Source organism: Sciurus carolinensis, chromosome 3 (assembly GCF_902686445.1).
Source record: "Sciurus carolinensis chromosome 3, mSciCar1.2, whole genome shotgun sequence".
Lineage (NCBI taxonomy): Eukaryota > Metazoa > Chordata > Mammalia > Rodentia > Sciuridae > Sciurus > Sciurus carolinensis.
The window spans coordinates 11,522,026-11,549,768 of NC_062215.1; the positions used below are offsets into that span (position 1 = coordinate 11,522,026).

A 27,743-nucleotide genomic window follows, 5' to 3' on the forward strand; every position below is an offset into this window, starting at 1 on the left:
TGAAGCTGTCAACCCAAATGAGAGCATAATGTGCAAATATTTATTTTAGTCACTCCTATCTGAAGGTACTTATTTTTCGAGAACAGCAAGGCATTTTAGTATCCACTCTTTCCATTCCTTAAAGGCTTCCACAGGTTTCGGTAAATACACATTATTTTCACGACTATGTTTCGGAGTTGCTCTTGGTGTGTCGGCAGATACATCATCAATCCACCTTACCAGTGCCTTAAAAACAGAAAAGATTCAGTTAGCAAAGCTGTTTTAGGCAAGAAAACTGGTGTCTAGATCAGGTTATCTCAGTCTGTGATAAAGATGATGCTTTGATAAAGATTTGTTATGAATACAAAACAATACAACACATTGAATAAAAGAGAATATACCAAAAATATACAAAATATAATTGCAAATTGTGTTCAAAAGTATGCATAGGAAAAAAGATAAAAAAGATGAAAAAGAAATATACTAATTCTTTTTTTTTTTTTAAATATGGAACACTTCACGAATTTGCATGTCATCCTTTCACAGGGGCTATTCTAATCTTCTCTGTATCGTTCCAATTTTAGTATATGTGCTGCTGAAGCGAACACGAAATATAATAATTCTTACACTACTTATTTTAGGGTAGCAGGATAATAATTCTCAACTTGCTAATTATCCCATAAGGTATCATGCTGTGTGTTTAATTTAATGCTTATGCGTACACACATGTAAGTGAACGGAAGCATGGGAGACCTGTCTGTGAAGGCATGGATACAGACACTTAAGTGCAGTCCCTTGAATGAGTAGTCACCCCACGAGAAACCACAAGTATGCACACTGACGTGTGTGGGCATACACACTCACGCACAGTGAGATTTGGTACTTTCCCTTTCTTATTAGAGAAAATCATCCTTTTCTCCTAATGAGCATCATAACCTCTGTTGCTATTTGGAAAGATAAATCATATCCATATGTTTATATGGTTTTTTAAATGAGCTTTGCTACACAGATCAATCCATATTTTGTTCTGCAAAGTCAGTCAAGCTCTCTTGCCCTAATTAGATGAGAAGAGAAACTTCTTTCAGCACTTCTCATAGAACTGCAAGTATAAGACAGGCATAAGCAACCTGAAGTTTTCAAGGAGGGTATTTCTTTGCATTTTTTTTTTTTTTAAACCACAACTTCCTGCTTATCTTTACACTAATTTTCCTCTGATGAATTATAGGTCTAGAGAAGGACCTAATAGAAAATGTCAGTTTGTTACTCAGATAACCACTTCCCTCCTCCAACCACCCACCCCCAAATTTACTTTGTATCTTTCGGCAATACTGAAGCCAATGGCACACTGCAACTTGCGTAGACAGATAGGGCAAAGGTTTAGAGGACGAAGGTCAGCTTCCTCCAAGTGGTTGGAGCCTTGCATTAGGCATGTGAGCCACTGGCAGTGTCGCAGTCCAAATATGTGTCCAATCTCATGGGTTAAAGTCTGCAAGATATTCATGTTGTGGTTTTATAGTGCCACCATCATCAAACAAGTGGTATATCACTTCTTTTTCTTACTTTTCCAAGAAACAGATTTATAGATTTTACCATCATCACCAAAACTGTCCAGATCTTCTGAGACTTAATAAGCCTTCATTTCTCTAGGTATCTGAATGCCTTCCTTCCTGCCTTAATTAGTTCCCCTGGACCAGTTTCTCAACCTCGACACTGCTAACGTGTTGGATGGTTAACTCCATGTTGTGGGGAGTTGCCCTGGGCCTTGTAGGATGTTTTGCAGAATCCACGGCCTCCACCCCCAGATGACAGAACCCCTCTCCAGTTGTGACAATCAAAAATGTCTCTAGATAGGCAGAGGGGTACAGTCACTAGGGAGGCTGAAGCAGGAGAGTCACAAGTCTGAGAACAGCCTCAGTAAGTTAGGGAAATCCTGTCTCAAAATTTAAAAAAATTTTTCTTAAAGGTCTTGGGATATAGTACAGCAGTAAAGCACCCCAAGTTCAATCCCCAGGACCTTAAAAAAAAGTCTCCAGATGCTGTTAAATGTCCTTTGGATGGCAAAATCTGGGTGGTTGAGAACCCTTGCTATAGGTGGATATTTTTCACAGTTCAGACTCTGAGATGCTGATTCAGTAGATCGGGGTGGGGACAGGGGAAGGTCTGATCTACCTGCTAATGAGTACATCAGGTGAGGGGGCTGTTGGCACATACTTTGAAAACATTTCTAGGTAAGCACTACACACCTGTAATTCCAGCAACTTAGGAGGCAGAGGTAGGAAGATCACAATTTCAAAGCCAGCCTCCGCAACTGAGCAAGGCCCTAAGAAACTTATTGAGACCCTTGTCTCAAAATAAAAAACAAAAGGGGCTGGGGATGTGGCTCAGTGGCTAAGTACCCCAGGGCTTAATCCCTCATGGGGGCAGTGGGACAGAAAGAAAACATAGTTATAAGAGGTGTACTTCAAAATACAGCCCTGGGGAGAGCAAAACTCTTTAACTAAAGGAGAAGACTATGTGTCTGGCTATGGAGGGAGGGAAGTGAGGAGACTGGCTTTCCAAAGAGCAGGGTCAGGGAGACAGATGTCAGGATCCACAGTCGAGGGTCACCTGGAGCTCAGAAAAGAAAGGCCATTCTCCTTAAATGGGCAGAGAACAGTGGTTCCCCAAAGTCCTCTGGGAGGCCGTTCTACCTGATGATCAGTCTGAAGGAGTAGAGTACCTACTCATACTGGGATTCAGGAATTCAACTAATAGGACAAGAAAACAGTCAAAGGCTACAGAACCAAAAAGTGACACCGATATTCTAAATTTTCAATTGTAAGGTATCCAGTTAGATTGTTTGCATTGATTAGTTCAGTCAAGCAATATCCACCAAAAGTGTACAAATGATACAAACTCATTTACAACATTACCTTAAGGACTGATGATATATGATTAAGAAAATGAAGATCTTATTAAAAAAAAAATTCTATAGGATTTTTTAAACTCACCTTACAGGATCGCAGCAGCAAAACACTAGTGATTTCAGGAATAAAGTAGTTATCAAAAATGGAATAGTCATTGGAAGATTTTTTCTGAAGCTTCTTCACTGTGCCTTCATAGTGTGAGCTATAGAAATCACTGCCATATCTAGCGAAGCTGAATATCCCCACGCCTGCAGGAAGAGGAGGAGAAACCACAGAATGAGGGCAAGATTCCTGAAGGAAAGACCAAAGCAGAGCTTTCTAGAACATCTGCTCAGTGAGGACACCTCTGCATTACTGTGTTCATGGTCCAGGACTCTTAAGATCCACCAACACAAAGGAGCACATTTGTCCCAGATTTCCCCATCAAAATCTTCCCCTGTGGGCTGGGGAGATAGCTCAGCTAGTAGAGTGCTTGCCTTGCAAGCACAAGGCCCTGAGTTTGATCCCCAGTACCGCAAAAAAAAAAAAAAGAAAAAAAGAAAAAAAAAATCTTCCCCTGTTATCTAGTTTTCCCTGTCTATAAAACTCAATACACTTAAGGTCAAATTCTAGACAATTTGGAAGTTTCAAAGGGTTTCTTTTCACAAAAGAAGTCTTTTTCTCAAAGAATAGTCCAAATCAAGTACTTCAAAAGGAGCCATGAGAAATAATCACACGAGCAAAAGCCACTACTGCCTTTACTTTAGGAACACAACAAACAGATCCTGCTTCACACGTCAGTTAGGCTGTGGGCCTTCCCTCTTACCCCGTGCACTGCCTGGATGCCCTGGAAATATGTTCTGGACCATGAATTCAGACAGAATACCCTCTTCCCCTCCCCCAACTCCTTTTAAAGCACAGCACAACTCTTACTATGCAGCTGGGGCTGGGTGACCAGAATAAACACCCTGGTCACTAACTTCCTGTGTAGCACTGAGAATTGTATCTACCATCTTTGCATGCACAGAGAACATAGTTTGATGCATAACTCACTGTATAGGAGATTGATTTATAACCTGACTTGTTTACATTATCACTTTTTTTTTTTTTTTTTTTTTTTGCTGTACTGGGGCTCCAACCCAGAACCTCCTGCATGCTAGGCAACACTCTACCTAGTAACCTCCACACTGAATTTATTTTGGTAAGGAAATAAAACTCATTAAGTTTGTCCAAACTTGATTCAGAAAGAATGTTCTTCACCTCATGCTCAAAAAGTACAGACTGATATTTAAAAATTAGGGAAGAACAGCATTTTGGAAGTTAAGAAAAAAACTACATCTAATCATGTATCACAAGTGACCTCCACTGGCTCAGTAAGTGTGGGCATACTTCATGTAACATGTTTTAATAAGAACACCTGTTTCCTCAAATAGATTATTTTCTTTACTAATATTTCTCAATTTAAAAATACCAATCTGGACGCTCAGAGAAAACAACAATACTGTCATACTGCATAGCAGATCAATACTGCTACCACACGACATTTTGGGAGATTTTTTTGCTTTTTTTATTTGTTTCATTTTGGTGCTGGAGATTGAACCCAGGGGTGCTTTACCACTGAGCTACATCCCCAGTCCTTTTTATTTTTTATTTTGAGACAGGGTTTTGTCAAGTTGCAAAGGCTAGCCTCGAACTTGTGATCCTCCGACTCTTACTGTGTTATGTCTGTCATGCAATATTTAACTTACCCTCCCCCCAAAAAAGGATTAAAAAAGAAAATTTGGCAGAATGTTTCTTGACCTTCCCAAATGCATAAGATAAATTAGCTAGTAATATCTAAGTAAGTGAACAAGTTGTTTTTAAGTTATTTTAAATGTTTCCATCTCTATCAGGTTAATGATAAAAGGAGGAACTTTTGATGAAAAGCTAGCTTACATCACAAAAATTACCAAGACAGTAGTGACCCCAGTCTACAAGAAAGCATGCTGGTAGGGTCATGTGGGTGGGGGCATAAGGAACCTCAGGGAATGGAGATTTGAGAACAAAGGAGTAGGTGAGAAGAAGGCTCCACCTCTAAATAGCAAGAAAGTTCACCAGAGAAAGTGTCCCCACTTGAACTTGTTCCTCCATTCTCCCACTTCAGCCTCCTAAATAGCTGGGATTACAGACCTGTGCCACCTTGCAGGCTACTGTACTTTTCATGGATAGGCACTGTTATGTAAATTATCTCCAAATGACTGTGTGAAATAGGTATTATTACCTCAAGGTCATGTAGGCAGGGAATGGCCTACTGCAGAGGAACCCAAGTCATCAGAATCCATGGACAGCATACTGCCCGTGATGGCAGGAATGCCACCTCACTGAAAATACTTCATAGTTTTTATATTAAACTATTATTGAACTGGGGAAGTAGGTCAGTGACAGAGCACTCGCCTAGCTGTGAGGAGCTGGGTGATCCCCAGTACCGCAAAGGAAAAAGTGTTAAAAACAGTCAAGCATAGTGGCACACACCTGTACCTCCCATGAATATGGGAGGCTGAGGCAGAAAGTCACAAGTTCAAGTCTCACTAAGTTGCTAAGTGAGACCCAGCCACAAAATAAAAAATAAAAAGGGCTGTGGATGCAGCTCAGTGGTAGAGCACCTCTGGATTCAATCCCCAGTACCACAAAAAAAATAAAAAACTACTATTGGTTGAAATTTTTCCCTTTTTTGTAAACATCTTCAAATATTCTCAAGCAGAGAAAGTTTTTTTTAACCAACAATGTGAAAAAGGAATACCATCTGTCAAAGAAGCCTGTCCAAAGACAAAATTCCAGGAGTCTCTTGGGTAAAGATCAATCATTGTTACTCCCACAACACAGAAGGCATCTGCGGGTTTCTTCTTTTTTAAGAACTTCAGGATATGCCCTATTTAAAAAGAAATGTTATGTATGTACATTTATATTATATTTGTCTATATATTTCCTTTACTTAATTCAAATTGCAAAGTTGCTTAATTCACCTGCATGAATTTGTAAATTGCGTGTGTGCTCGTTCACTCTAAAAGAACACCGTGTTGCGGAAACAGAAACTGGTTCTAGGAGTTTTACAGTCAAGCCATAGAAAAATGCTTCACAGTAGCCCTTGAGCCATTTAACATATTCTTCGCTGATAACTCTGGTGTTTCCTAGAGATCCTATAACAGGGAAGAAAATTTAAAGAAAAATTTTAAGATGATTATAAAATGAGTCTTTACCTCAATCCACAAATAACAAATTTGGAATCAGAGACAAAACTCTAAATTTTCAATATATCTTAATCAGTCACAAAAGGAAATATGAATTAAAAAGAAATAAAATGTTCACTTTTAAGTCAGTTTAGCTACAAAACTTCTATCATTGCAATCAATGTCAAAAATGATCAAAAATGGTAAATCATTTGCTTAGCATGCACAAGGCCCTGGGTTCAATCCCCAGCACAAAGGAATTTTTAAAAGCCATAAAAATTTGCCCACTTGAATCAGACCAATGACCCAAACCATCCCTGACAACAGAGCCACAGCAAAACCAAACCAAAACCATATTTCTAATATATACCAATGGACAGTATATAAATACTGTGCTTCTCTGGAGAGGGTATATTTCTGTAGGGATTACTGAAAAACTGTTCAAAGTCTTGGGGAGCCTCAGGGTGGGAGTTGATCCAATCTGATTGTGAATGCAAAGTAATAGGTCCAAAGAGATCACTGGTTGGATGGAAGGCTTCATTCAATAATTGCTGTTCCCTAGCATCTAATTTCTCATACTGTGACACAAGCGCTGGGTTCTTAGAGATGAGAGCTGTTTTTAGCGTCTGTTCAGAATGATGTAGTACTTGCATCTGCCAAAACAAAACAAAAAACATGTAGTCAGATATAAAATGCACATCTATATTAGGGACTTTACCTATATGTCTTATACATGTCTACTTTCTCTCTAGAATGGCATAAACTAATTGCTAACGTCTTAGAGTAGTCCCTTAGAAAGTTGTCCCTACTTCTAATTTCTTGGGGAGAGAATCTAAGAAATTGAAAAGAAAATCATGAAATCCACTCCTCCTGCTCATATGGAACCGGCTTCCATTATAAAAACCACCTGAACATGACCTGATATCCAATTGCCTTCTGTCATTTGTGTCATAATCACAATATTATGAGTTGACTCATTGGGACCACATGAAAAATACTCATTCTTTCCAATATGACTCAAGGATATTCATTAACAAACAAAAAGAGAACTAATGTAAATGCCCATTTCTGTAATTTAACTGCAGGTCGACGAGATACATCACAACCACTGAAATTTATCATCTCAGAGTCATGTTACACTGGGGAAGACATCAGATGACTAATCAAAAGCCAGACTCACAGTGACAGGTCTCATCCATTCACATCATGTTCGTATGTACAGCTTCCATCCTTCCCTTAAGTGAGGCAAACAGATGTTACACCATGAGGTTTTCTGAGTTAGAAAAGGAAAAAATTGAACCTCTCTGTCTGGATCCTATCATATTTTCTCATTATCTAGATTTTTTTCACTTTAATACCAGAAAACTGATGAGAAGACTTCAAGTCTTCTCTGGTTGAACCTCTGGATTCCATATAGGGTTCAAGAGGGTGGCAGAAATTCCAAACCAAAGGTCTCTAGTCGAAGCTCAGATATGAGCACAGGATCATGCTCACTCCAACGTGGCTGGCTTGAAATTTTATTTCTACAGGATAAAATATAAAGCCAGATGCCTCCTCTAATCTACCTACCTTTATAAAGGAAGGCTCCCATTGAAGTTTTTACGTTACAAGGACAGGCATGTCCGGAAGGTGCTGTGAAGGGTGACTTCACCCTAATACAAAAAAGGGGCGTGAAACGTCAGAAGACCTCCTCCAGCTGCCCGAGTCTACTCCGGATGGAGATGCCGAAGGAGCGGGACAGGAGGCGCGGCAGAGGGTCGCTGCAGGGGACTGGCGGCCCAGGATGCGTCGGTCCGAAAACCGGAACATCCCCGGCAAAGCGGAACTAGCCGGTCACCCTTGCGGGAGGCCCACGACAACCCCCACCTTGGGCTGGACCCCGTCCCCGCCTGGCGGGGCGCAGGGCCTTCCCCGGGGCTCTCGGTTCGCCTTTCCTCCCTGGGGAGGATCTTGAAAGGTCGGGCCTCGCTCCCCGGAGACACCTGCCCCCGCTGTTCCGCCTCGGCCGCCTCCCCACATCCGCATTACCCACCACCGACTGCCTCTCCAACCGGGATGCCCAGCCCTGGCGGCCCCCTCCCAGCCCGAACAGCCCGACCGCACCACCCTCACCCTGACAGGCCTCGCAGCGGCCCGCCCGCCTCCCGCGGCCGCCCCAGCGCGCGTGCGCCTCGCGCTCAGCGCCGCGCGCCGTGCCCGCCGATTGGCCCCGCCCGTCGCGCCCATGCCCTTTGGCTCCGCCCATCACGCCTTGCCCTCTGGCTCCACCCCGTCGCCCTCGCCACGCCCCTCGCCACGCCCCGTCACGCGGGGCCGGCTCGGCCGACGGGGTCCCTGAGTTCGAGCGGCGAGCGCGCGTCTGGTCTCCTGGAGCCGAGGACAGCAAGAGGGAGGCGAGTCACCGCAACCAGCGCCCGCCGTCGCCGTTTCCTCGCTCGCCCTCGCGGGGGCGCCGCGCCGGGTTCCCGGGACGCTGCCGGGGTTGCCTGTGGGTGGCTGCTCGGCCAGCCGTGGTTTTGAGACGCGCCCTCGGCGTAACTTAACCACGCAAGTCCAAAATAAGTCAGCTGTGGCCGCACGTTGACGCAGAGCCAGGGCGCACGCTCGCCGGCGCCCGCACCCACTGGACTTTCCCTTCCCGGGTCGGCTTCACCCGGCTGAGCAGGCCAGAAGGCGACGGCCAAGAGGCTGCGAAGGAGAAGGCGCCGGCGGCGGGCGGGTGCCACTGAGCCAGCCGTGCAGCCTCGGCGCAGGTCCGTCACCCTCTGGGACCTCGCGGATCTCATGCCGGACAAGGATAGCGCTCTGAAGCTACCCCAAGGAGCGCGTGGGCCCTGGGAAGCCGTACCAAAGCGCGAGATCCCCTGCCCGCCCCTGTATCCCTGTGCAGCCAGCCCTTCAGGTATCTCAGTGCCCAGCAGACACCGTGGATGGCCAAGCCGCATAATGACACCGCGCATTTCCAATTAAAAATCGCTGCCTAAAGAGTATCCCCTCTCCGTTTGAAGTTTCAGACCTGGAGGTGATCTCCAAGCAAGTCCACACCCCACACATCCTGACTGCCCAACTCCTTCTCCCTCTGACTCACCCCACACTCCACCCTCTTGGTCGTAGAGCTTCCTGCAAAGCAGCCCTGGGGAAGCCCTGTCCGTTATAAACTTGTTTCTTCAAACTCACCTTTTCCCATTGGATTTCTCCCAAGACCTCACCTTAAGGACACAGCTTTCTTCCCTGGACCCCATTCTTTCTTCTCAAACTTCCCTCAGAAACACTCCTAAGTCCCTGTTTTTACTTCCCAGTATTGTCCCATCACTGCAAAGTCACCACTACTCTTTTGAAAGTCAGAATATTTCACCACACTCTGGTTTTTCTTCATCCTAATTCTCCTTCCCAGCCTCCAGAAGGACACACAGTTTCTTGATTTCAGCTGGTTCATTTGTTTTCTCCTCCACTCCTAACCCCTGGTTGACTCTCCTTAGAGGACTCTAACTTCATGCGTTTTATCTCTACACCTCCATTAGTAACTTCTGCCTCTCTTTATTTGATGACCCTCCTGGATGTTGAAACCTCAAAATTTTTTTTTTCTTAAATCATAATGCCCATATCCAATAGTACCTGAGTCCATTCTTCAATAAAACACATTCATGCCATGACTGTTCTCAGAGTTTTAAACTGATAATGCTGAGGCATCGTTCCCGCAGTGCTTGAGAAGAAGCGACCTTCTTGCATGCTTTTGAATGCTGGTCTCTAGATAGCCTGTAAATGTGGTCCATAAACACAGGCAAGTAGATCACCTGAACCCTAGAATCCCTGCTTATTAGCATGTGACCAGCACCAATTATTTGACTTTGTAATGGTCTCCTCCCTAGTTTGTAGAATGCAGATAATAATAGCACATACCTTACAGGATTTCACAACCAAATGACTTCCTTTGGATATTGTGCCTTTTGACTGAATGGCTATCTTCTGATATCTACTCACATATTGGAACACCAAGTGACCATTTTAAATCGTTTTTCAAAGACAATATTGACCTGGAGAAATGTGAAGTGGAAATAAAGGGCAACACAGGAATGTTTATGTAGTGTAAGACTCTCGTTTTAAGATGTGCCAATGCATAATAATGGTTATTTTCTAAGTATGATGAAATTTGGGGTGGGATTCGATTTTTCTCTCTCCCTCTTTATTTATTCATTTGTACTTTCCCAAGTGCCTCTGATAAATGTGTATAACTTTTATAGTCGAAAAGCAAAGTGTTTTAAAAGTAATGCATTTAGGAACTCTATGCAAACCACCCATGGTGTGGTGGCTTCTCCATGCTCTCTAAGTGGTTCCCTGCTTCCCTTTTGCTCCTACTCCTGTAACCCCTCCCCAATTCTTTTTCCCCACAGTCTCCAAATTTAACTTACCCTGATATTCCACTAATTAGGGATTCATTAAGATAAACAACCAAGCTATCATGGTTCTCCCTAGTTCACTGACTTTATTTTTAAACAATATATGAAAATACACCAAGCACAAGATTTTTAAAGCTAAAAAGTACTAAAAGGGTGGTAATGAAAGCCGATGGTCCCCACTCCACAGGTCAGCTTCCTATAGGTATTGCTGCCAGCGTCTCAGCAGAAGTCCCTGATGTGGTCCCACGTTTCTAATCAATGTGTATGCTAGGCCTTCTTGATGTGTGCATTTTAATTGGCATCTATTGATTTGTTGTCATGATAGATGGAGACCCAGTCCTCATAATATGTCCCACCTCCCATTCCTCCCAGTGTGGTTCTATCACAAATTTGGGTTGAATCTGTAGTCGGTATTTATATTATGATGGTTATGAAAACATTGTTCACTGCAGAGCCATGTCTCATACAATGGCCGTGCTTGCTTGCTTTTTCCTTTTATTTATTTATTTATTTATTTTTTTGGTACCAGGGATTAAACCCAGGGGCACTTGACCACTGAGCCACATGCCACATCCCCAGTCCTTTTTATTCATTTTGAGACAGGCTCTTGCTAAGTTGCTTAGGACCTCACTGAATGCTGAGGCTGGCTTCGAACTCTCAATCCTCCTGCCTCAACCTCCAGAGCGGCTGGGATTACAGGCATGCTCCACTGCACCTGGGTTGTGCCTTCTTTCCTATAGAACTCTATCATTTCATTCGTGTATTTGATACATTTTTAAAATCGTATGACATACATGACTAGGTTTGGGATTTTTGTTTGTTTTGATACTGGTGATTGAACCCAAGCCACTCTACCACTGAGGCACACCCCTAGCCCTTTTTACTCTTGAGACAGGATCTCACTCAGTTACCACGGCTGGCCTCAAACTTGTGATTCTCCCGCCTCAGCCCTTTGAGTCAGGAGGATTACATATGCGCACCATCCTACCTAGCCCCTTGATTCGTATTTTTGTTGTTGTTGTTTTGTTTTGTTTTGTTTTTTGACATCCTGGGGTTGGGGAGATAGCTCAGTCAGTAGAGTGCTTGCCTTGCAAGCACAAGGCCCTGGGTTCAATCCCCAGCACCTCCCCACCCCCCAAAAAACAAGAAATGTTTTTTGACATCCTGATTCTTTAGGTTTTTGTTTTTCAGTGACTCATCATCTCTATTACAGACTTGTCAATAGTTTCTGCATAGCCCAAGGACAAGGGTTGTACTTTCTTTCTGGGAACATCCTTCCACTGTCCCAATCTAAAACTGGTCCTCCTCTGTCTCCTGCATTGCTGTCACCCTGGGACTGCAACTCAATCCTCAGCTCTGCTGCCTCCCCTGTTTCTGAATTCTTAAATTCTGTGTCCTCCCCTTTCTTTCCTTACTCCTTTGGCTTCAGCAGCACGTCCCCCAGAAACTTCTGGAATAAAGGTACCTACTCACATTTTCAGATCTCACATATCTGAAAATGTTTCTTTTCTGCCCTTGGATTTGGTGGGGAATATTACCTGGGTTGCTATGAAATTCTAGGTTGAAAATCATATCCTTTCAGAGTCTAAAGAGTTTGCTCTGCTTTCTTCTGACTTCCAGCCTTGCTACCGAGACATTAATGCTACATTCTTTGTATGTCGCCTGCTACTTTTAGGAAGTCTTAGGGTCTCCTCTTCATCCTTTGAGTTCTGAAGCTCCCTAAAGACTTGCCCTAGTCCTAGTCTTTCCCCGGCTCATTGTCTTGCTCACTTGGTGGACCCTTTGATCTTTTTTTAAATTTATTTTTATTATAAACAAATGGGAAACATGTTGTTTCTGTTTGTACATGAAGTAAAGGTATACCATTTGTGTAATCATACATTTACAAAGGGTAATGGTGTTTGATTCATTCTGTTATTTTTTTCCTTCCCCCCACCCCTCCCACCCCTCTTTTCCCTCTATACAGTCCCTCCTTCCTCCATTATTGCCCCCCTCCCACCCCCCTTTACGTGTCATCATCCCCTTATCAGTGAAATCATTCGTCCTTTGGTTTTTTGAGATTGGCTTATCTCACTTAGCATGATATTCTCCAATTTCATCCATTTGCATGCAAATGCCATAATTTTGTTATTCTTTATGGCTGAGTAATATTCCATTATATATATATACCACAGTTTCTTTATTCATTCATCAATTGAAGGACATATAGGTTGGTTCCACAGTCTGGCTATTGTGAATTGAGCAGCTATGAACATTGATGTGACTGTATCTCTGTAGTATGCTGATTTTAAGTCCTTTGGGTATAGGCCAAGGAGTGGGACAGCTGGGTCAAATGGTGGTTCCATTCCAAACTTTCTGAGAAATCTCCACACTGCTCTCCAGAGTGGCTGCACTAATTTGCAACCCCACCAGCAATGTATGAGTGTACCTCTTTCCCCACATCCTCGCCAACACCTGTTGTTGCTTGTGTTCTTGATAATCGCCATTCTAATTGGGGTGAGATGGAATCTTAGGGTAGTTTTGATTTGCATTTCTCTTATTACTAGAGATGTTGAACATTTTTTCATGTATTTGTTGATTGCTTGTAGACCTTCTGTGAAGTGTCTGTTCATTTCCTTAGCCCATTTGTTGATTGGATTATTTGTATTCTTGGTGTAGAGTTTTTTGAGTTCTTTATAGATTCTGGAAATTAGCGCTCTATCTGAAGTATGAGTGGCAAAGATTTTCTCCCACTCTGTAGGTTCTCTCTTCACATTGCTGATAGTTTGCTGAGAGAAAGCCTTTTAGTTTGAATCTATCCCAGTTGTTGATTCTTGCTTTTATTTCTTGTGCTGTGGGAGTCCTGTTAAGGAAGTCTGATCCTAAACTGACATGTTGAAGATTTTGACCTACTTTTCTTCTATAAGATAAAGGGTTTCTGGTCTGATTCCGAGGTCCTTAATCCATTTTGAGTTGAGTTTTGTGTAGGGTGAGAGATAGGGGTTTAGTTTCATTCTGCTGCATATGGATTTCCAGTTTTCCCAGCACCATTTGTTGAAGAGGCTATCTTTTCTCCATTGCATATTTTTGGCCCCTTTGTCTAGTATGAGAAAATTGTATTTATTTGGGTTTGTGTCCATGTCCTCTATTCTGTACCATTGATCTACCTGTCTATTTTGGTGCCAATACCATGCCGTTTTTGTTACTGTTGCTTTGTAGTATAGTTGAAGTTCTGGTATTGCAATAACCCCTGTTTCACTCTTCCTGCTAAGGATTGCTTTAGCTATTCTGGGTTTCTTATTCTTCCAGATGAATTTCATGATTGCTTACTCTATTTCTGTAAGGTACATAATTGGGATTTTAATTGGAATTGCATTGAATCTGTATAGCACTTTTGGTAGTATGGCCATTTTGAAAATATTAATTCTGCCTATCAAGAACATGGGAGATCTTTCCATCTTCTAAGGTCTTCCTCAATTTCTTTCTTCAATGTTTTGTAGTTTTCATTGTAGAGATCTTTTACCTCTTTGTTTAGATTGATTCCCAAGTATTTTATTTTCTTTGAGGCTATTGCAAATGGAGTTGTTTTCCTCATTTCCCTTTCAGATGTTTCATTGCTTGTATATAAAAATGCTTTGGATTTATGCATGTGGATTTTATAGTCTGCTATTTTACTGAATTCATTTATTAGGTCTAGAAGTTTTCTGGTGGAGTTTTTTGAATCCTCTAAATACAGAATCATGTCATCAGCAAATAGTGACAGCTTAACTTCCTCTTTTCCTATTCATATCACTTTAATTTCTTTAGTCTGTCTAATTGCTCTGGCTAGAATTTCAAGAACGATGTTGAATAGAAGTGGTGAAAGAGCACATCCCTGTCTTGTTCCTGTTTTTAAAGGGAATGGTTTTAGTTTTTCTCCATTAAGAATGATGTTGGCCATGGGCTTAGCATAAATAGCCTTTACAATGTTCAGGTATGTTCCTACTATCCCTATTTTTTCTAGTGTTTTGAGCATGAAGGTGTGTTGTATTTTGTTGAACACTTTTTCTGCGTCAATTGAAATAAACATATGATTCTTATCCTTAAGTCTATTGACATGATGGATTACATTTATTGATTATGGGTGTTAAACCATCCTTGCATTCCAGGGATGAACCTCACTTGATCGTGGTGCACAATTTTCTTAATATGTTTTTGGATACGGTTTGCCAATATTTTGTTAAGGATCTTTTTATCTATATTCATCAAGGATATTGGTCTAAAATTTTCTTTCCTTGTTGTGTCTTTTCCTGGTTTGGGTATGAGTTTGATATTAGGTTCATAGAATGAGTTTGGTAGGGTACCCTCCTTTTCTATTCCTGGAATACTTTGAGAAGTATTGGAATGAGTTCTTCTTTGAAGGTCTTGTAGAACTCGGCTGAGAATCCGTCTGGTTCTGGGCTTTTCTAGGATGGTAGGTTTTTAATGACTTCTTCTATTTCATTGCTTGATATTGATCTGTTTAAATTGTGTATGTCCTCCTGGTTCAGTTTGGGAGGAGCATATGTCTCTAGAAATATGTCAATGTCTTCAGTAGTTTCTATTTTGTTGGAATACAGATTTTCAAAGTAGCTCTCATTATGTTATATATCTCAGAGGTGTCTGTTGTGATATTTCCTTTTTCATCACAAATTTTAGTAACTTGAGTTTTCTCTCTACTTCTCTTTGTTAGTGTTGCTAAGGGTTTGTCTATTTTGTTTATTTTTTCAAAGAACCAACTTTTTGTTTTGTCAATTTTTTAAATAGTTTCTTTTGTTTCAATTTCATTGATTTCAGCTCTGATTTTAATTATTTCCTGTCTTCTACTACTTTTGCTGTTATTCTGTTCTTCTTTTCCTAGGACTTTGAGCTGTAATGTTAGGTCATTTAGTTGTTGACTTTTCATTCTTTTCTGGAATGTGCTCCATGCAATGAATTTTCCTCTTAGTACCGCTTTCATAGTGTCCCAGAGATTTTGATATGTAGTATCATCATTCTCATTGACCTCTAAGAATTTTTTTATCTCCTCCCTGATGTTTTCTGTTATCCATGTTTCATTCAATAGCATATTATTTAGTCTCCAGGTGTTGGAGTAATTTCTGTTTTTTATTTTGTTATTGATTTCTACTCTCATTCCATTATGATCTGATAGAACACAAGGCAGTATCTCTATTTTTTTGCATTTCCTAAGGGCTGCTTTGTGGCATAACATATGGTCTATTTTTGAGAAGGTTCCATGTGCTGCTGAGAAAATGTGAATTCGTTCATTGATGGATGGAATATTCTATATATGTCTATTAAGTCTAGGTTATTGATTGTGTTATTGAGTTCTATGGTTTCTTTGTTTGGTTTTTGTTTGGAAGATCTATCCAGTGGTGACAGTGGTGTGTTAAAGTCACCCAGAATTATTGTGTTGTGGTCTATTTGATTCCTGAAATTGAGAAGGATTTTTTTGATGTACCGGGATGCACCGTTGTTTAGGGCATAAATATTTACAATCATTATGTCTTCCTGATTTATGCTTCCCTTAAGCAGTGTGAAATGTCCTTCTTTATTCCTTCTGACTAACTTGGGCTTAAAGTCCACTTTATCTGATATAAGGATGGAAACCCCTGCTTTTTTTACTGAGTCCATGTGCGTAGTAGGTTTTTTCCCATCCTTTCACCTTTAGTCTGTGGATGTCTTTTTCTATGAGATGAGACTCTTGAAAGCAGCATATTGTTGGGTCTTTCTTTTTAATCCATTCTGCCAGTCTATGTCTTTTGATTGATGAGTTTAGGCCATTAGTGTTCAGAGTTATTATTGAGATATGATTTGTATTCCCAGTCATTTGGGCTTATTTTTGTTTTGTTTTTTTTTTTTTTTTTTTTTTTTGGTGCTGGGGATCAAACCCAGGGCCTTGTGCTTACAAGGCAAGCACTCTACCGACTGAGCTATCTCCCCCGTCCCTATTTTTGGTTTTTAACTTGGCTTGGTTTCTCCTTTGAGTGGATTTTTCTCTAAGGTAGTTCCTCCCTTTGCTGACCTACATTGTTGTTTTTCATTTCCTCCTCATGGAATATTTTGTTGAGAACATTCTGTAGTGCAGGCTTTCTATTTGTAAATTCTTTTAACTTTTGTTTATCATGGAAGGATTTTATTTCATCTTTAAATCTGAAGGTTAGTTTTGCTGGGTATAGGATTCTTGGTTGGCAACCATATTCTTTCAGAGCTTGAAATATGTTATTCCAGGCCCTTCTAGCTTTTAGAGTCTGGGTTGAGAAGTTGGCTGCTATCCGTATTGGTCTCCCCCTACATGTAATCTAATGCTTTTCTCGCGCGACCTTCAAAATCCTATCTTTATTTTGAATGTTAGGCATTTTCATTATAATTGTGCCTTGGTGTGGATCTGTTGTGATTTTGTGCATTTGGTGTTCTGTAAGCCTCTTGTATTTAATTTTCCATTTCATTCTTCAGGTTTGGGAAATTTTCTGATATTATTTCATTGAATAGGTTGTTCATTCCTTTGGTTTGTATCTCTGTGCCTTCCTCAATCCCAATAATTCTTAAATTTGGTCTTTTCATGATGTCCCATAGTTCTTGGAGATTCTGTTCATGATTTCTTATAATCTTCTCTGTTTGGGCAACTTTATTTTCAAGATTAAATATTTTGTCTGCATTGTCTGAGGTTCTGTCTTCCAAGTGGTCTAGTCTTTTGGTGATGCTTTCTATTGAATTTTTTATTTGATTTATTGTTTCCTTCATTTCAAGGATTTGTGTTTGATTTTTTTTTTTTTTTTTGAGAATCTCTTATCTCTTTGTTGAAATGATCATTTGCTTCCTGCAGTTGCTCTTTCAACTGCTTATTGGTATGATCATTCATTGCCTGTATTTGCTCTTTTATCTCATCCTTTGCTTCATGAATCATCTTAATCATGCATAATCTGAAGTCCTTTTCTGACATTTCTTCTACCATACTGTCATTGGATTCTATTAATATAGTATCTAGATTTGTTTGGATCATTTTCTTCCCTTGTTTTTTCATGTTGTTCATGTATCTTCCCCTCTAGCAGTGCAGATCTGGGGTATTGCAGATTTCCCCCTATAGGCTTATAGTGGCCCTATAGGTTTCCAAAACCTTTTCTGACAATGAGCCTCCAGTCTCCAGCAAGCGTCTCAGGATGGTATTTGCTCCACATAAAGATCAGAGCTACGGCTTCCAAGATTATCCAGGATGGCCGCTGTGGCTTCCAAATGTGTTGGCAAATGGGGAGCTGCAGCTTGGGGTGTGGATGTGGTTGGCTGGAGGTCCCAGAGGCGGGGTGTGGTTGGTCAGGCAGGGGTCCTAGAGGTCGGGTGTGTTTAGTGTGGTTGCAGGATCCTGGAGGCAAGGTGCAATCAGTTGGGCGCAGTCAGTCGACCTGGGGGTTCTGGTGGCAGGGAGCAGTCAATCGATGTGAGGGCCCCAGAGGCAGGGAGTGATCGGTTGGCTGAGGGATCCTGGAGATGGGGCTCAGTCAGTCTAGCCAGGGGTCCTACGGGGCCTGGATGTTGTCTCAAAATGGTGGCAGCCACGTGTAATCAAACCTGCAGGTACTGTGACAGAGAACTTCCAGGCAACAGCAGGCAGCTGGCGCTCCACTGGTGGTCGGCGATCAGTTTGCTGACTGTTGTTAGATGATCGGGAGGTGAACCTCAGGTAGTGGGTGATGGATAGGTATAAGGCAGGTGATGGACTGGCAAGAGGCAGGCAAATGGTGGATAATAGGCACCTGACAGTGAGCAATCTGCACTCAAAAAAGGCGTTGATATGCTGGCAGACTGCAGGTGATCACAGTAGACAAATGGGGTAAACAGCAGGGGATTGATAAGCAGCAAAAACTGCCTCACCAAGAAACAGATATCCTCTGATTGAAACCGGAGTTACGGAGCGACAAAGGAACGCAGCCTCCCTCTAGTCCGCCATCTTGGATCCCGATCATCAACACTTCAATCTTGAGACTCTTATCCTTTTGAGAAATTTTCATGTATTGCCTCTTTGACAATTTCTTTCCCTCCATTTTAGCTGGATATTGGACTTTTAGTCCCTCATTTTTTTTTTATTTTTCTTTCATGATTTCCACCTATCTTTTTGTACTATTTTCTGAAGTTTCACCAACTATTTTATCCTCTCATTTGAATAGTTAATTTTAAACATGCTGTTTTAATAACCAAAGCCCTTTCTTATTTTGTTTGTTTCTTTGCATCCTGAATGTTTATATCCTCCACAAAATTCTTAAATTGAAATTTCATCCTTAATGTGATGGGATTAGAAGGTGGAGTCTTGGGGAAGTGATCAGGTCATGAGTGTGGAGCCCTCATGAAATTAGTGTCTTTATAAAGGAGACCCCAGAGAACTAGCCCACCCCTTCCACCACATGAGGACACTCAATTTGCCAGTGCCTTGGTCTTGGGCTTCCTGGACTCCAGAACTGTGAGAAGTACATTTCTGCTGTTTCTGAGCCACCCAGTCTACAGCACTTTGTTAAAGCAGCCTTAGTTGACTAAGACACACCCTTTCTCATTTCATGGTCTTCTTATCTCTCTTTGGAAATTAATTACACTGCCTTTACAGTTTTGTTCTGCTGTTTCCTATTTTGGCCTTTTTCTTTCATGTTAGAACTTCCCATAAACATCTGGTAATCCCTGACTATCTTTTGAGATTTCATTGGGTGGCACAAAAAAAAAAAAAAAAAAAAAACCCACCAGTGGAGGATTCTGTGTGTGTTAATGTGCTTGTCCCCTGGGATTCTTGGAAGTGAGCTCTCACAGGGCCAACTTATTCACAGTGTCCTAGGGAGTCTCTTCTCTGTGGTCATCCTGGTTTTCCTAAGAAAGGCTCATTTCCTCACTGACTGTCAGTGTTCTGGAAGCAGGGCACAGTTAAAAATCTCAGAGTTCCCCTAATGTGTGTGAAAATTCTGAAACGTTACCCCCCACATTGCCACAGGACTCTCCAAGTGTCACAACCTACCCGTTTTTGCCACGAGAATACATGAAGAGTTTCTCAAGTCATTCACCCACGTGTATGAATTAATATCTGGTTTGCTTTTCTCTAGCCCTTAGCTGATATCAACTGCCTTGAGGAAACAGTGCTGGGGCAGGAACAGGGGAGTTATTTAAGGTCACAGACACCCTGAACAGGAGAGCAGCCCAGAGGAGGTGAGGCAGATTAGGAGAGGGTGCTGTAATCCAGAGAGTAGGGTCCAGGAACCAGACATCTGTGTTTAAGTTTTGCTCAAAGCCAGGTCTGTGTACAGAGGAGCCAGCATCTGTCTTCTCCCTCCTGCACTGCAGAGAACCTGCCCCCAAAGGCCTGGAGCTCCCCCAGAGCAGGAATCGAAAGGTGCTGTGCAATTGAACCCGAGAACCCACTCACGCTGACAGAGCTAGTTTCTGGGGGGCTGACTGGGGAGCTTTGTTTGTTCCAAACAGCAGCCAACTTACAAGTCATCTTTTGGAGCAGGTCCTGTTTGCAAACTGAGGCATGATTCTCCTATAATGGCCAGCTCTGGTCGTGCCGAGGGAGAGAAACCATTAGCAGAAATGAAAAGCAAGAGATCTTTCAGTCCATTAGCTGAAAAGAGGATTTTTAAAAATCCTTTATTATTTATGATTTGTGACTTCAGCTGCTGTTTCCTGGAACAAATGTTATGGTTCTACTTCAGTTTCTATTTACTGGAGCAAATAGATGCTTATCAGCAGCCAGGCTACAAATTGCTAAGCAGTCAGTCAGGCCTCTGCTGCAGTGGCCTCTTTTGCAATTCTTTGATGTCTTAGGAGACAAGTTTTTTTCTGTGCCTCAGATAGTTTTCAAAAACAACCACAATCTGATATGTGTGTGTGTGTGCGTGCACACGTAGGTGTGTCTATAATCTCTCCCTCCATATAAATCATAATTATATGTAAAAATTGCATATTGATGCAGTAAATTTAAAGTATTGAGCAAAGACAGACTTTAGTTTTTACTTTCAGAATGTCACTTCCTGAGAATTAGGCATTGGGGGTCCCAAGGGTTGGGTTCCCCTTAGTATGTAGGAGGACTTGGTGGGAGCTAAGAAAGTTAGCACGAGGGGAGGAAGAAAGTCCCAGGCCAGCGGCCTCTGTGACCGCTGGAGGTGCTGTGGTCTCCCACGCGACGTCCCCAGCCACAGCTTCGGGAGGACGGCGTGGTCTCCTGCAGAGCATCTGGGCCTCCCATTTTCAGTTTTGCTTTTGTGTTCCCCTTCTGCAGTCTCTCTAGAAGGGGGATGGGCAGCCCAAGTGAGACGGATAAATGAAAGAGGAAGTACCTCAGCACGAACCAGACGTAAAGCAGCAACCCACTGCATTGGTGACCTCTGTGGAAATACTGACGGTGTCCTCTGTGTCCTTTCAGACTTTCCTGGGGAGGAGACACTGCTTCCCAGAGACAACAGCTTCCTTTTGGACAGGGCAGCGCTGGGAGCCAAGAGAGCAAGGCAGGCAGCCACCTGGAGGCGGAAGCAGGCCGACCCAACACCAGGGCCTCTGCTCTGACCTGGTTGGGAAAGGCCTCTGGCTCTCAGGTGCCCCTCAAAGATTCCTCCCCCCAACCTGGAAACCACTTCGCTCCCAGCATGGAGCTGTCCAGGCTGTGTGAAGTGCAGGTGGCCTCGGAGGGCCTGCCCTGGCACCATGAGCTCTTGACACCTTGTCTCAAAGTCACTCTTCCAGGCAGGAGGCAACCCCCACTGAACACCTGTGGGGTGCCCCTCTTGCTGACATAGGCACAGGACAGGCAAGTGCCCCAGAGCCCAGTGGCAAGGGATGGAAATAGGCACGGTGTGGAAGAAACCGGAAAGAACATTGCCAGAGGTGACATTAACATGGTTTAAAAACATGTATTTCATATGCATTGTAAAAATTTCTATTTTTTGTCAGTGTCATGAAGAATAATAAGACATACTGAGAAAAGAAGAGTAGTCAGAAGAACAAAATCATGCTTGATCCTTTTCCCCAGAAATAACCCACATGAACATCAGCTGAACTTTTTGACTTTTTTGTGGTGTGTGGTTTTCAACAAAATTGAGACAATATGGGACTTCCCAAATTGTACATTTTTCTGTCTACGTCTTATTCCCAAAAGAACATGTTATGTATGAGGATGTTCATCACAGCATTGTTTATAGTTCGGCAAACCTGAAAATAAGTGCTCATCACTAACGTTGACAAATTAATTCAATTAATAAAGTTATAATCGCCCAATAAAATATATGGAGTCATTAAAAATTGAATTTCATTTTGTATTTATTAACATAGAAAGATGTTCCCAAGATCTTGATAAAATGCTTTTAGAAGCCTCAAAACAGTATATATTGATACTATTTATATAAAAATATGGGTCCGTGTGTACCTAAAGAATGTTTACAACAATATCTCTTAGGGAGATGAACTTCCTGTGCTACCACTTTTTTCTCTATATTTTTAGTGCTATTTGAATTTTTTCCATATATTTATGCATGATAATTGTACATAATGGTGGGATTTGGTGTTACGTATTCGCATGTGCACACGCTGTAACAATAGAATTTGGCCAATGCCATCCCCAGGTATTTCCCCCTTCCCTCCTTTCCTGTCTCCCCAGGTCTCTTTACTCTACTGATCTCTCTTCATGTCACGAGAGTCCCCCTGCCTGCCTCTCTGGCTTCCTCATACAAAGAAAACATATGACCCTTGACCTTCCAAATTTGACCTATTTTGCTTAACGTAATGGTCTCAAGTCCAATCCATTTTCCTGCAGATGTCATAATCTCATTCTTCTTTATGGTTGAGTAAAACTCCATTGTGTATAATACCGCATTTTCTTTTTTGGTACTATTTAAATGTGCTTGTGTAATAACAATTTTTTTTAATTTTTAAATTTTTTTTTAAAATATATATTTTAGTTGTAGGTGGACTCAGTATCTTTATTTTATTTTTATGTGGTGCTGAGGATCGAACCCAGGGCCTCACGTGTGCTAGGCGAGCACTCTACCACTGAGCCACAACCCCAGCCCCATGTGTAATAACAATTTATTTTATATTTTTTATAACTATTTACTTTGAAAAAATTAAGTCAATCTGTATACTTATGGATATAAATATATCTATTTTATAGTGAGTAAAAATGGGTTACAAAACATATCTTTATGGGATTAAACCCAGGGGTGACCTACTACTACACTATACTTATAGCCCTTTTCTAAAATGTTTATTTTGAGACAGGGTCTTGCTAAGTGGCCCAGGCTGGCCTTGAGCTTGTGATCCTCCTGTCTCAGCCTCTCGAGTAGCTGGGTTTATAGGCACAGTCCTCAGTGCCTGGCTTCCAGTTTTGTATTTTATATTTTATATATAAATTTATATATTTTAGATTAAAACTTACAAATACAAAAATATGTAAATTTTAAAGTGTGATATATAAAATGTACATTGTACATATAAATGTTATTATATATTTGTATAAAAGCAAGTTTAAAATCTTGTGTCTATATGCATTTTTTTCTTAAGGATGACTCTGCATGGTATTTTAAACATTTTGGGGAGAGAAGAGTAACATTTTGGGCTGAATCTTGGCAGAGTGGAGACTGACCAGTCCAGGCAGCCTGGCCGAGGGAACAGAGTGTACCCAAGGCAGGCGTCACAGCAAAGCAGAGCTCCTTTGTTGGCATGGATCTCGCCCGACATCTGACACCAGGTCTCCTCTCCTGCTGGTCACCGTTCATTGCTTTTCTGGGTCACTCTTCTCTCTGGGCTCCCTATCGGTCAGCCAGGCACCTGGAGGGGCACTGTGGGAATGAGGGACCAATTGATGACTGGGGTTTTGTGGGGCAGGGGTTCCATGAGCACTAAGCCAATGTACTTCACAGTGTTCCTGAGGATGGAAAGTGGTGGACAGAACATTGAAATCCTGGTGAGTGGAGTTGGGTTCAAGTTCAGGCCCCCCAGGTCCTTGGTGGCCCTTCTAGAACAAAATACTTCACCTCTCTGACACTGGGTGTCCCTAAATGGGGACAGTAAGAACCTCTCTGCCCCACAGGGTTACTGAGCGAATTAAATAAGACAAGGAACAGCTCCTTACACCTGCTTATGATCAGAAGGTGCTGACCACAGAAATAAAAACAGCAGTGGTGAAACCCCAGCAGCAAAGAGCACAGAGCTGTGACATTTAGCAGGTCTTTTTTTTTTTTTTTTTTGCTAAGAAACTGACAAGCACTTGTGATATATCTTTGTGGTTGAACAAATTGCAAATTGGTCACAAATTCTAATTATGGAAATCCTCTCTGACAAAATGGCCTGTTGATGTGAGTCACTATGGGTCAGTTAACTCTGTAGGCCTGGGTATTCCTGGGAATGATTTGACATAGTGTATTTGAATGAAAAGAAACTAGCGATTTTTTTTTTCTTTTTTTTTTTTTTTTTTGGTACCAGACATTGAAACCAGGGAGACTTAACCACTGGGCGACATCCGCAGCCCTTTTTTTTTTTTTTTTTTTTTTTTTTTAATTCTTTAGGTGTTCATGGGCCTTTATTTTATTCATTTATTTATATTTGGTGCTGAGAATCGAACCCAGGGCCTCACGCGTGCTAGGCAAGCGCTCTACCACTGAGCTGCAACCCTACCCCCGCCCCAGCCCTTTTTAATATTTTATTTAGAGACAGGACCTGGCTAAGCTGCTGAGGCTGGCCTTGAACTTGCAACCCTCCTGAAAGCAGTGATTTTTAATCACTTGCACTCCGAGCGTTTTCCCTTACTGATCAGACAGGACCTTGCTGTTGTTAAAAGCAACTTCCCTTTTCTTTCCCTGCGGCCCCTTCCCTTGCCTTCGCTCCCATTTTGATTTCATCATTTCGTGTTTTATATACAGACCTCTGTTGATACCAGGGTCTGGGCTGCAGCCTGGATAAAATATTTTAAATGGTAATTCAAATAACTTCCTCTCATAAAGCACAGACACAAGACCGTTCTGCTTAATGTGGTTATAAAGTGACCTCAAAGCTGATTAAGGCCTTCTCCAGTAGCCCAAGGTGGGAGAGGGCACCATGACGTCACTTTCTTCCAAGGGTGAAGAGTTCTTCATCCTTAATCTTCGGGTTTCTTATCTAGAGCCTTCTCTAGCTTGTTCTCTGAATTGTCAAGGTATTTGTTAACATTCCAGGCTCTTCTAGCCTGTTTCTGCAGCACACGGGCTTCCAGAAGTCCCCGCTGGGCCCCTTCCTGGCTGTGTGAACCAGGACGAGGGGTTCCGAAACCTCAGTCTGTTTCTTTAGCTCTGAAGCCGGGGTAGAGGGTTGTTAGAAGGATTACCTAAGCTAGAGTCAGCACTCAATAAATGCTCTACATTTTTATCATGCACCTCAATTCCTGAAGAAATGGAATCTGGCATCTGCTGTCGTAGAGAACCAGAGAAACAAAGCACCGTGGCTGGAACACAGCACAACTTGCTGACATTGGGCGTCACCAGGGATTGAGCCAGCACAGCAGAATGGTCCAGTCTCCCAGAGAAGGAGGTGCAGAGACCCCAGGGCCCTTGGGTGAACCATCACCCTCAGGGGGCTGGATACCTATGTCCGTGGATCCGTACCTTCATCCCCAGGAAGCCAGGTTGCAACGGGTGTTCCTGGTAAACTTGGGAATTAGTTGGATGATCCCAAGCACCGATACCTCTCAAAGCTTGGTGCTTCCTCTTTCTCTCCCCCTACCATGAGGGGACATAGAAAGAGGTCATCTGCCATCTAGGAAGAGGATTGAGCCAGAACCTGGTCATGCTGGCACCCCAGTTTTGGACTCTCCAGCCTCTACTGAGTAATGCAGCTTTTTTGTGTCCACCATGAGTCTGTGATTGTCTCTGATGGCAGCACAGTCAGACTAAAACACCTGGCGAGTCCCTCAATGTGATCAGAGTCCACCCAGGGGCTGGGGATGTAGCTCAGTGGTAGAGTCCCTTGTCCAGCATGCTTGAGGCCCTGAGTTCAATCTTCAGTTCCACTAAATAAATTAATTAATGAAATGACACAACCCCCTTTCTGATGGGCAGTTTCTTAAGATATGTTACAAGAGAAACTTAGAAGTGTGTTTGCAAATATGCTTCTACAGTCAAGCCTTACTGGAGAGTCTGTTCAGATTTCTTAAGGTGACTTCCTGTTTCTCTGTTCTAGTCCACAGGTGATAGTGGTAAAGTCTGATTCTCCAAGTGGAGTTGCCTGCTACAATACAGATTCCCATTATATTTAAATTTCAGTATACTAAAACGTTATTTTGGGGGTTGGGGAGATAGCTCAGTTGGTAGACTGCTAGCCTTGCAAGCACAAGGCCCTGGGTTCAATTCCCAGCACCTCAAAAAAAAAAAAAAAAAAAAGTTATTTTCGTTCCTCTAAAATTCTAACCAACTACATTTTTTTCTTTCCTTCTTTCCTTTTCTTTCTCTTGGTTGTGCTGGGTGTTGAAGGCAAGGCCTCATACCTGCTCAGCAGGAGCTCTACCACTGAGCCACACACCCCCACCTCCTGTATTTCCATTTGCTAACAGTCCTATCTCTAAGGGAAATCTTGTTTTCCTGTTTCCAAATTCTTGGAGGTGGTGGTGACCTCATGGTTGCTTGTATAACTTCCACACAGTTCTGAGAACACAAGAGGGTGAATTCTATGTGCAGAAAGACACTGCACAAGTAGCACATATGTCCCCCTGCAAGGCCCAGTGCTGGGTGACTCGGGGAAGGTAAAATTTGGCAAAACACAAGGCCTGCCTTCAAAAGCCCACAGTGTAAAATGTGAACGCAATTCCAAGGGCAGAAAGCTAGAGCCACGAGGGAGGCGGGCCCTGTAAGAAGGTCAAGGAGGTTGTGGAAGTTTGGCGTTACTATAACAAAATTCCAGAGATAACAAAACAAAAAGACTGGAGGTCCATTTCAGCTTGTGAGAGTTGGAGTTTATGAGAGGATTGCTTTTGGCCCCTGGCAATTGGGTGGAGGATGTTCGATGGAGCAAACCCACTTGCAAAAGAGAAAGACTGAACTGGCCGTGGTCCCCAAGTCCCCTTCCAGGGCAGACCCCCAAGACCTGATGATCTCCCACAAGGCCCTGCTTGCTAAAGATTCCATTAACACCCCCCCCCCCCCGCAGCGCCATCCTGAGGACCGATTCTTTAACATGGGGACCCTTGAGGCTCACTTATCAAGCCACAGCAGAGGGCGGGTCACACTCACTCGGAGGGGCTGGAGGAAGCAAAGGGCCTCACGGGGGTGGAAAATGAGATGTGTCTGAGGAAACCTCAAGTGGACATGGCAGCCCACGGAGGGAAATGGGGAGGCTGAAGCTTATTTGGTGATCTCATAAAAGACATAGAGAGGCAAGGAGGGAGGTAAGGCTGGGGCAGTAGGTTAGATTAAACAAGCAAAAGCCAAGCCAAGAAAAGAACTCAGGCTCAAAACTTTTGGTATGATTTTTAGGTACAGAAGTGTCCCCTGACAGTCTCCCAGAAGCAGAGGTGGAAGATGATCATGTGCCCCAGGGAACTGGTCTTTGTCACATCCAGAGTAAGTTGTAATCACTAATATGCCACCACCGTTCAACTCATTCTTAGGTCCAAGCAAGGGGTACTAGGCCTTCCGAGCAGCGTGAACATGATGGGCAACAATGGATGGGTCTTCATAGGTCAGAGGCATCCAGAGAAGTTAACCCGAAGATGAATTTCTGAAAAATAAATTTATTTCCCTATTTTTCAATTTAAAATGAGCATCCTATATATATATATTTTTCCTGGTACCAGGGATTGAACCCAGGGGAGCTTAACCACTGGGTCACATCCCCACTCCTTTTTATTTTTCATTTTGAGAGAGGGTCTCACTAAGTTGCGTAGGGCCTCGCTAAGTTGCTGAGACTGGCCTCGAACTTGCGATCCTCCTGCCTCAGCCTCCTGAGCCACTGGGATTACAGGTGCATACCACTGCACCCGGCTTAAAATGAGCATCCTGAACCCTCAAGCCTAATCTCCTACTTGATCACGTAGCAACGCAGCGTGAAACTCAGCGGTGAGGGTGTAGCTCAGTGGTCAGGCACTTGCTAAGCAATGCCAGGCCCTGGGTTCCATCTCCTGCGTCACAGTAAACACAAACTCAAAGAAGACTCAGTTTTCTCATCTATAAAATGTAACCCAAATTTCCGCATTTCCTTACCACCAGTCCCAAGGAAAATTCTTGGAGCAGAAAGATCCTCTCAGATGGCCCCGTGGTACCTGTGATCCCCCTGACTCCTTTCTCAACAAA

At 42.6% G+C, this 27,743-nt stretch overlaps 1 protein-coding gene and 1 non-coding gene across 5 annotated transcripts; both read right to left on the bottom strand.

The window, feature by feature from the left end:
* Positions 1-18: 18 nt before the first annotated feature.
* Positions 19-8,256, bottom strand: Amz2 (archaelysin family metallopeptidase 2). Of its 4 annotated transcripts, none has more exons than XM_047547007.1 (9): positions 8,183-8,256; positions 7,640-7,722; positions 7,251-7,305; positions 6,441-6,723; positions 5,867-6,040; positions 5,644-5,772; positions 2,970-3,133; positions 1,289-1,465; positions 19-225 (listed from the first exon to the last, which is right to left on the bottom strand). In XM_047547007.1, exons 3-9 carry the CDS (start codon positions 7,263-7,265, stop codon positions 70-72), a joined length of 1,098 nt encoding a protein of 365 aa, XP_047402963.1. In that variant the 5' UTR covers positions 7,266-7,305; positions 7,640-7,722; positions 8,183-8,256; the 3' UTR covers positions 19-69. The 4 variants fall into 4 exon arrangements, with proteins under 4 accessions (XP_047402963.1, XP_047402965.1, XP_047402964.1 ...); XM_047547009.1 differs by having other exon boundaries at positions 7,251-7,343; positions 8,183-8,204; XM_047547008.1 differs by lacking the exon at positions 8,183-8,256 and adding an exon at positions 8,103-8,121.
* On the bottom strand, positions 481-587 carry LOC124981454 (U6 spliceosomal RNA). Its single transcript, XR_007107978.1, has one exon. It is a non-coding gene; the product is annotated as a U6 spliceosomal RNA (small nuclear RNA).
* Positions 8,257-27,743: the final 19,487 nt, after the last annotated feature.

What these genes read in the sequence shown, in the direction of transcription:
- Amz2 (XM_047547007.1), bottom strand. An exon ending in ACAGGCTTCTTTGACAGATG is followed by an intron (nt 3,134 to 5,643) that starts GTATTCCTTTTT and finishes CTCTTCCTGCAG; the next exon opens with GCGTGGGGATATTCAGCTTC. An exon ending in GTATTGCCGAAAGATACAAA is followed by an intron (nt 226 to 1,288) that starts GTAAATTTGGGG and finishes TCTGTTTTTAAG; the next exon opens with GCACTGGTAAGGTGGATTGA.